We start from the raw sequence: 9182 nt of genomic DNA, 5'->3' as shown, positions 1-9182 counted from the left end.
CTTGTTCAGCTCAAGGTTGTTTTGACTGCACCAGACAGCCAGCTGTTCAACCTCCCTTCTGTATGCAGACTCATCATCATCTCGGATGAGGCCGATGACAGTGGTGTCGTCTGCAAACTTCAGGAGCTTGACAGAGGGGTCCTTGGCGATGCAGTCATTGGTGTAGAGGGAGAAGAGTATTGGGGAGAGCACACATCCCTGGGGGGCACCAGTGCTGATTGTACAGGTGCTAGAAGTGAGTTTCCCCTGTCTCACAAGCTGCTGCCTGTCAGTCAGAAGGCTGGTAATCCACTGACAGATAGACATGGGAACAGAGGGTTGGTGTAATTTATTCTGGAGTATAGCTGGGATGGTGTTGTTGAAAGCTGAACTGAAGTCCACAAAAAGGATCCTTGCATATGTCCCTGGTCTGTCCAGATGTTGCAGGATATGATGCAATTCTATGTTGACTGCATCATCCACAGACCTGTTTGCTCGATAAGCAAATTGAAGGGGATCTAGAAAGGGTCCAGTGATGTTCTTCAGGTGGGCCAACACCAGTCTCTCAAATGATTTCATGACTACAGACGTCAGGGCGACAGGTCTGTAGTCATTAAGTCCTGTGATTTTTGGTTTCTTTGGGACAGGAATAATGATTGAGCGTTTGAAGCAGCATGGGACTTCACACTGCTCCAGTGATTTATTGAAGATCTGTGTGAAGATGGCGGCCAGCTGGTTAGCACAGGATCGAAGACACGCTGGTGAGATGCCATCTGGGCCTGAAGCCTTCCTCATCTTTTGTTTCAAAAAGACGCAGCTCACATCATCTTCACAGATCTTAAGTGCAGGTTGAGTAGCAGGAAGTTGGAGGAGGGGGGTTGCAGGAGGTGTTGGTGTTTGTGTGAAGTGAAGGTCAGAGTGGGTGTGGGGTGTGAGATTGGGCCTTTCAAATCTGCAGTAGAACACATTCAGGTCGTCACCCAGTTGTTGGTTCTCTACAGGGTTGGGGGTAGGATTCCTGTAATTTGTGAGTTGTTTCATGCCGCTCCACACTGATGCAGGGGCATTAGCTGAAAACTTGTTTTTCAGCTTCTCAGAGTATCTCCTTTTAGCCACTCTGATTTCCTTATTCAGTATGTTCCTGGCCTGATTGTTCAAGACTTTATCCCCACCCCTGTAAGCATCCTCTTTGGCCTGACGAAGCTGCCTGAGCTCTGCTGTAAACCACGGTTTGTCATTGTTGAACTTTAAATAAGTCCTAGTAGGAATGCACATATCCTCACAGAAACTGATATATGATGTAATAGTATCTGTGAGCTTGTCCAGGTCTGTGGCTGCAGCCTCAAAAACACTCCAATCTGTGCAATCGAAGCAGGCTTGTAGTTCCCACTCTGCTTCATTGGTCCATCTCTTTACAGTCCTTACTACTGGCTTGGTTGATTTTAATTTCTGCCTGTAGGTTGGAAGAAGATGAACCAGACAGTGATCAGAGAGTCCCAAAGCTGCTCTAGGGACAGAGCGATATGCATCCTTTATTGTTGTGTAGCAATGATCCAGTATGTTCCTGTCTCTGGTGGGGCATGTGATGTGCTGTTTGTATTTGGGCAGTTCACGTGTGAGATTTGCTTTGTTAAAATCCCCAAGAATAATAATAACTGATTCCGGGTATTTTTGTTCCATGTCTGTGATTTGATCAGCCAGCTCTTGCACCACGACATTCAAACACTTGTTTGGTGCGATATACACACTCACCAGAATAAATGAGGAAAACTCCCGCAGCGAGTAGAAAGGCTTACAGTTAAGCTTCCAAATTAGGACAGCACATCCTCTTTAATGTTGTTACATCTGTACACCAACTTTCATTGATATAAAAGCATGTTCCACCACCTCTCATTTTCCCCGTTAACTCGATCCGCTCTGAACAGCTGGAAGCCCAGCAGATGTAACGCGCTGTCCGGAATGGCTTCACTCAGCCAGGTTTCTGTGAAGCACAAGGCAGCAGAGGTTGAAAAGTCCTTGTTTTTACTGTGAGGAGATGTAGTTCGTCCGTTTTGTAAGGAAGAGAGCGGAGATTCGCTAAGTGAATACTCGTCTCCCTCACCTGTGTCTCCTGAACAACAAAGCCGCGCCTTCACTAAAATGTCTAGCAAAATGTCTGAATATTTAAAAACCGGGAAAAGATTGTCTGGTACATGCTGTCGAATGTTCAGCAGTTCGTCTCTGTTAAAACTGACTGGAAAAAGATTACTAAACACAGCACCAACAAACAAAAACAACAAATGAGGAGCTCCACACTGAGGCAGACATCCGCAGCGCCATCATGATGATATTATTTGTGGTTGTTAGATACACTGCTTGTGTCTATTTTGAGTATTTTCTGCCAGCTCTAGGAAACAATGTGTTGTCTGAGTAGGCCATTATCACAGTCCGTTAACACGTATCGAGTCAGCTGAATTTAGTTAGCAGAGTCTTTAGTTTAGGCATTATTTAAGACTCCCTTTTTTGTAGGTTATTGGCTGCATACCTTAAAAAAACAAAACAAAACAAAAAAAACAAGGCTGGGTTGGTGTGGATGTTTGATGTATGTTTTTACTAGCTGTATCAATGTAGTCGTGTGTTCAGAACCCAACTTGATTCACTTTTCCATTAAATAAAATCCAGATCCCGACACCAAGCCCTATTACAATACTGATGTATATAGAAATGCTTACATATAACTTGACTTTTTTTTTTTTTATTATTATTATTATATCAAAAATGTAAAAGGTGTGCATTATTGCTGACACCTACATGCGCACTTTGGAGTTGATTGTATGCCTGTAAGTCATTTGCTTCAAATGTTACTGAAGTTGTATACTCTATGTTATGCAAATGTATGCTGTATCTTTAGAGACGGTCCCTAAATTTGCGACTATTTGTGAATCAAGAACGTCCAACGTCAAGCCAACTTTATTATATTATTAATTTACGTGGGGACGCTTGGTCACTTGTTTCTGATTTCACTGCAGTATCGTGTAAAAAGAAACTACGTGTAGCCGTGCCAGTGATGCCAACGTAGGATCAGTACATAACGGCACATTCAGCAACATGGAAAAGCGGATCATGTTGGGTTCTGAACACACGACTACATTGGTACAGCTAGTAAAAACATGCATCAAACATCCACACCAACCCAGCCTTGTTTTTTTTTTTTTTTTTTTTTTTTTTTTTTTTTGCAGCATATTTTAAATGTGTTTATATATTTTTGATTCATGCTTATAATTTTTAATCTGCGCTTATTATTTTTTTATTCACGATTATTATTTTTGGATCCGACCGCAATACATTTGCCGGGATTTTGATCCCATACTCTTTTATCTCTAAATGCACAAGTGATCACAAAATAGTGTCATAGCGCCATCTAATGAATGACCAGGACCAGACTTGACAAAAACAAACTAAAAACATGTCCATAACATACCTTTATCTGTTCCCAAATGAGCTTTGCTCTCCCAACACTGGACCGGGCCTACAATCAAAATACTGTTAAGCAGGGCCGTAGCTAGTGGGGTGAAAGTTGGTAACGATTCCAGGGGCCCACAGGTCCAGGGGGGCCCCACAATTCTAAACAGTATTTTTTAATAGGAAATAGCCAATACCTTGCTACGGCCCTGCTATTAAGAACAAGTATTTTAGAGGCCAAATAAAATGTAATGCCTAAAATTAAAAGAAAAAAATGAGCATTTTACACGTTGGCACATTAATCTGCATCTTACCCCAGGCTGATTTGGGTTGTTTTATGCCTTTTAGCAAAGTGATGAGTTTCTTAATGAGCTTTTGTTTTAAAGTTTTCCATTCCAATACAATGCTTTATATTCGTATGGCAGATACGTAAGATTTTGCGTATTTTGGCGTATAATTAATCTCACATAGGTATAAATGATCCATTCAAAACAATCAATCGGCAGTTAGTCGGTCCATCTCTCTGACTGTTAACTTTTGAATGATTTTCAAACTCAAAACCTTGTTAATATTAACAAGTGTGAAAAGCTTTCCGTATCAATATAATATAATATAATATAATATAATATAATATAATAATACAATACAATATAATATTATATAATATAATATAATAAATAATATAATGTAAAATTATATATATATATATATATATATATATATATATATATATATATATATATATATATATATATTCTTTTTTTTTTTTTTTTTTTAACAATGTCATATACAAACAACATTATACATCATTGCAATATAGCAATGAGATCAGGTGCATAAGACCATTACAATAAATAAATAAATAAAAATAAAAAAGAAAGCTAGGGTTTGTTTTTCAAATCATATTCTTCTATTATATCAAAACGTTTTCTCGCATTTGTACTTTTCATCAACATAAGGGCATTTGTATAAGAAAGAAACATATTGTGAAATACAGAAAACCTGGGTTTCACTTTCAAATATTTAGATTTGTGTATATAAAATTTCCCAAGAATAAGAATATTATTAAACAGAAAATCGTCTTTGTTGCTGTTAATAACAAGTCCATAGACAATGTCCTTATGAGAGAAGACATCAAGAAGAGGAACCTTTGGATAAAGCCACTCATGAATATCAAGCCATAAAGCATCTACATACATACAATGGAAAAATAAATGATCAGTAGTTTCAATATTATCACAAAATACACAATTACTAGTTTCAATTCCAAATCTTAGTCGTACAAATTCACTGGAGGGATAAACATCGTTTAAAATTTTGAAATGAATTTCCTTAGCTTTGGGAGTTAATGGGAATTTTAAATAATGTGTACGTAATCTGTAAATAGTTTCTTTTGAGAGAAACTGTGAAATAAAGTTTCTATAAACTACAGTAGGGAATAAAATGTTATCAAACATATTTCTGATAGTTTTGTTGGGAAATTTAGTTTCTTTGAAATCGCAACCACCAATTAAAAGTGATGGGAGACTCAGAGTGGTAATATAATATAATATAATATAATATAATATAATATAATATAATATAATATAATATAATTATAAATTCTATAAAGTCCCATTTATGGAACGTCGACTGATCGTTTCACATAAAAAAAAAAATGAAACGAGAAAAGCGTTGCTTAGTAGCGCCATCTATGTGTTTACATGGAATGACAAATTGTATAATTTACAAAAGAAATTAAATTAATTAAATAAATACAGAAAGTTTAAGCATAATGTTTTGACTGGGTTTGACAGAAGTGTACAGTACAGCCATTCATTCATTCATTCATTCATTCATTTTTAACCAATTGTCACTCAATAAATGCAAGATTATTTATTTATTTTTTATACATCAAATTTCCGATATAAATATATTTTGTGTTATTTTATGATTATTCTACAAAGACATTTATTTTGAAGTTCGTCGGTCCATGAATTCTCGCAAATGTCGCTGCTTCACACTGCTGTTTACGACATTGCCGTTAGGCAGTAGAAAACAACATGTTGAGTGCGTGTTCATGTAGTTCGAGTGGGTTGCAGTCGCAGGTAGTTAACATGCAACCTTCCAAGTGCACGCGAGGGAAGGTCTTGCTGCATATTACAGTATCTGAAACTTAATCTGCCATTGGATATACTATGACCGCCTGAACTCTGATAACAATGACATATAGACTTAAGGTCAATGACGTCAAGCTTACCAGGTGTTTAAATATTGACCTGGCACATAAAGCAAACACATTTAGTGCAGAGGTTGCAGGCAGTATCACCTGTACTCTTTGTTAAGTTCCTCCTTATTGCTGTGCAAGTGTTGCTGTTTGCCCTTAGGACTTTAGACACCTTGCTTTTTAAAAATTTCTGTATTAAATTTCTGCTTTTCTTTCTCTAAAGAGCCGAACAAAGCTGCAGGAATGAGCACTTCTACAGCACCCAAAAGTGCCAAGGTTGTAGTGGTAGGTTCAGGCTTTGCAGGTTTGGCTGCTGCGGCAACGTTGGTCAAAGCAGGATTTCAAAATGTCCTGGTTGTTGAGGCAAAGGAAAGAATTGGAGGGCGAGTCTACACCACTAAACCGTTCACTGAGAATATAATTGAAGTTGGGGCTAATTGGATTCACGGACAGAAAGGAAACCCCCTTTTCCAGCTTGCAAAAGAACAGAACCTGCTCTCGGAGGGACCATCAGCAAGCAAGATCATGTGCCTGCCCCATTCGGTAACTCCTCGAGATTACTTTTTCAAGGAAGATGGAAAGCAGGTCTCCACAACGGTTGTAGATCCAGTGTGTTCGCACTTCAGCAAGCTCACCGCCAAAGCTTTTGATGATGCTCTTGAACGCAGGCACAGAGAGCTAACTCTGGGAGGTTATCTGGATGATGCATTTGGTGAGTCACCTTTAGCAGCGGGAAAGGATGGCCAAAAAGTTTTCGAATGGTGCAAGAGAACGGAATGCACAGATGAAGCCTGCTCTTCTCTCTATGAGGTGTCTGCCTCGCAGATTAGTTATTACACTGCGTTAGAGGGAGGTTTCTTTAACACTTTGGGACCGGGTGGCTATCAGGCAATCTTAGATGTTCTCCTAAAAGATCTTCCTGCAGGAACTGTCAAGTGTAGTGCACCGGTGAACAGCATCCAGTGGGATTTGGTTAAAAAAGGGAAGCATGGAGGGCAGAAGTATCCTGTTCGGATCATCTGTGAAAATGGAGAGAGCTATGAAGCAGACCATGTGATTGTCACAGTGTCTTTGGGGGTCCTCAAAGACAAAGCAACATCCATGTTTAAGCCATCCTTACCAAAATCCAAGCTGACTGCAATTGAGAATCTCGGCTTTGGGATAGTGGACAAAATCTTCCTGTATTTCGAGGAAAGGTTTTGGCCAGAAGACTGTGCTGGGGTTCAACTTGTGTGGGATGAGGGCCCTGAAGATAAAAACGTTTATCAGTCTCTGCTAGAAGGAGAATCCTGGAAGAAGACTTGGTTCAAGAAAATCACCGGGTTTGATACGGTGGCACGTCACCCAACAGCTCTGTGTGGCTGGATCACTGGTAGAGAAGCATTATACATGGAGACGCTTCAGGACAGTGAAGTTGGAGCTATCTGTGTGAGGTATGGTATCTATTGCAGCTGTCAGACAACTACATTCATTTAGAGCCATTTGTAATAGTGACAAATGACCATTATGGGTTTTTCAGTGGCCAATGCTGATGCCAATATCTATTTAGAGAGCAGCGTGGCCATGACAGCAAATAAGAAGTAGGCCTACGCAAAACTGCCAAAATTAAATGGTCTTATTTTACGCAATAATTACTCCAAATTCAGAAAAAAATCAAAAGAGAATTTTTGTTTTATTAATTGACAAGACTGTTGGTAGATTTTGGAACACTTCTGTTAATAGGCCAAACAGTATGGTTATTTCTGGATGCACCTAATCTTAAAATGGTCAATTATTGGCCTATTAACTGACCTGACCAATAGATATATCAGTCTATCACTAATTTGCAAGATAGGCTCATTGCATGTTTTGTGCATGTTTTGTTGCTGACAAATCCTGTTTATGTCTTTAAAGGTTGCTAAGATCTTTCACAGGCTGGTCAATACCAGAAGTCTCAAAGACACTAATCTCCAGATGGGGTTGTGATTCCCACGTCAGTGGCTCCTATACATTTATTCCTCATGGTGTTAATGGAGTGAAAGCACACAAGGCATTGGCGTCACCTCTTCCTCCTAAAGCTAAAAGCAGAGGGAGGAAGGTAAGTGCTCAGCTTCTTTTTATATCAATAAATGCATATTGTTTCAGAGAGTATGTGAGTCCATTATCTTGTATAAGGGTTCACTTTTTATGTAATTACTCTAATGACTTGAAAGGGAATGGCTTGAAAGGTTATGAAAATTCACTGGACACAAAGTGTGGGAACCCTGACATATATGCAAAATATTAGATGTTTTTAAAGGGATATTGCACCCCCCCCTCCCTGTTAACTGTTAACTGTTAACATTTACTGTACTAGCCCTTATGTTGTTCTAAACTTTCTTCTGTGTAACAAAAAGGAGATGTTGGGCAGAATTTTAGGGGCTGATAGCCTCAGTCCCTATTCACTTTCATTGGATGAAGAGAAAAAAAAGGTGCAATGTAAGTGAATGTTGACTGAGGCTATCAGTCCCTAATATTCTGCTTAACATCTCCTTTTGTGTTCACACATTTTGTCTTTTTAGTTATTTATATATGTTAAATATTACAAACAGACACATGTCCTGATATTCTTATTAAAGTTGTATAACAGTATAATAGATAATTAGCAGATTACAATTTCCAAGCAATGGTAAAATGATTCTCTGTCTGTTTTCTGTCTTTGAAGCATCTACAGGTGTTGTTTGCTGGTGAAGCTACACATGTGAACTTCTACACCACAACCCATGGAGCTTACCTCACAGGGGTCAGAGAAGGGCAAAGACTCATAAGCCATTACTCTGGTTGAACAGTACAATCCTAGAGAGGAGAATATACACTTTGGTTTCATGAAGATAACATTTTATGAGTGTATACCATTTTATAGACTTGCTCTCACACCCTAGACTTACACAAGTTTTTAAATGATCCACGGGAAGTTTATAGCTGCCTGTAAATCTGCATAAATATAAGCGTTTACATTCAACTGTACAATGCATATTTCTATCCTGTTCATTGTTAAACAACCTCAGCTACATGATGTACATGCAGTTTTGATGAAGAAATATTCTTTCTGAGTCTCTAAAGCAATGTTGAATAATATTCTCATTCTTTAAATAAATGATAAAAAGTGTAAAGATGACTGCAGTTGTATTAAATGGTCTCAAAATCGGCTGAACTGATTAGAATGAAATTTAATCCGATAATCAGATTAGAATAAAAAAAATGCTATTTCTATCTAAAATGTTTTTTCACTGAATATTATAATTTATGAATCCAATTATTTAACACAAAAGAGTTGACTCATTAACCACATAATCCCCCCCCCCACACACACACACTCGCACTTTAAGACCCCTTTATATAAGTAAGAAAATTCTATATTGACCATATTTAAAGATGGAAAAAAAATTGGTCTCTATAAAATGTGTAGGTCTTATGGCATATACAAATATTGAAAGCAGGTTGGGTCTTCATAAATTTAGCTTTCTGTAATACACCATGAAACTGTCACTTCGATTTATACAGATTGCAGACTTTTATTTTGATTAAGACACACTGA

The 9182-nt window shown here is 38.2% G+C and overlaps 1 protein-coding gene across 2 annotated transcripts; it reads left to right on the top strand.

Annotated features, from left to right (window-relative positions):
- The first annotated feature begins 5432 nt into the window (after positions 1-5432).
- On the top strand, positions 5433-8757 carry LOC127447917 (spermine oxidase-like). 2 transcript variants are annotated; one of them, XM_051710121.1, is made up of 4 exons: positions 5433-5507; positions 5850-7059; positions 7520-7703; positions 8310-8757. In XM_051710121.1, exons 2-4 carry the CDS (start codon positions 5870-5872, stop codon positions 8427-8429), a joined length of 1494 nt encoding a protein of 497 aa, XP_051566081.1. In that variant the 5' UTR covers positions 5433-5507; positions 5850-5869; the 3' UTR covers positions 8430-8757. The 2 variants fall into 2 exon arrangements, with proteins under 2 accessions (XP_051566081.1, XP_051566080.1); XM_051710120.1 differs by having other exon boundaries at positions 5438-5662.
- The last annotated feature ends 425 nt before the right edge of the window (positions 8758-9182 follow it).

This window comes from Myxocyprinus asiaticus, chromosome 11 (assembly GCF_019703515.2).
Source record: "Myxocyprinus asiaticus isolate MX2 ecotype Aquarium Trade chromosome 11, UBuf_Myxa_2, whole genome shotgun sequence".
Lineage (NCBI taxonomy): Eukaryota > Metazoa > Chordata > Actinopteri > Cypriniformes > Catostomidae > Myxocyprinus > Myxocyprinus asiaticus.
Note: the sequence above shows the minus strand (reverse complement) of the source record. Positions and strands in the feature narration are given on the sequence as shown.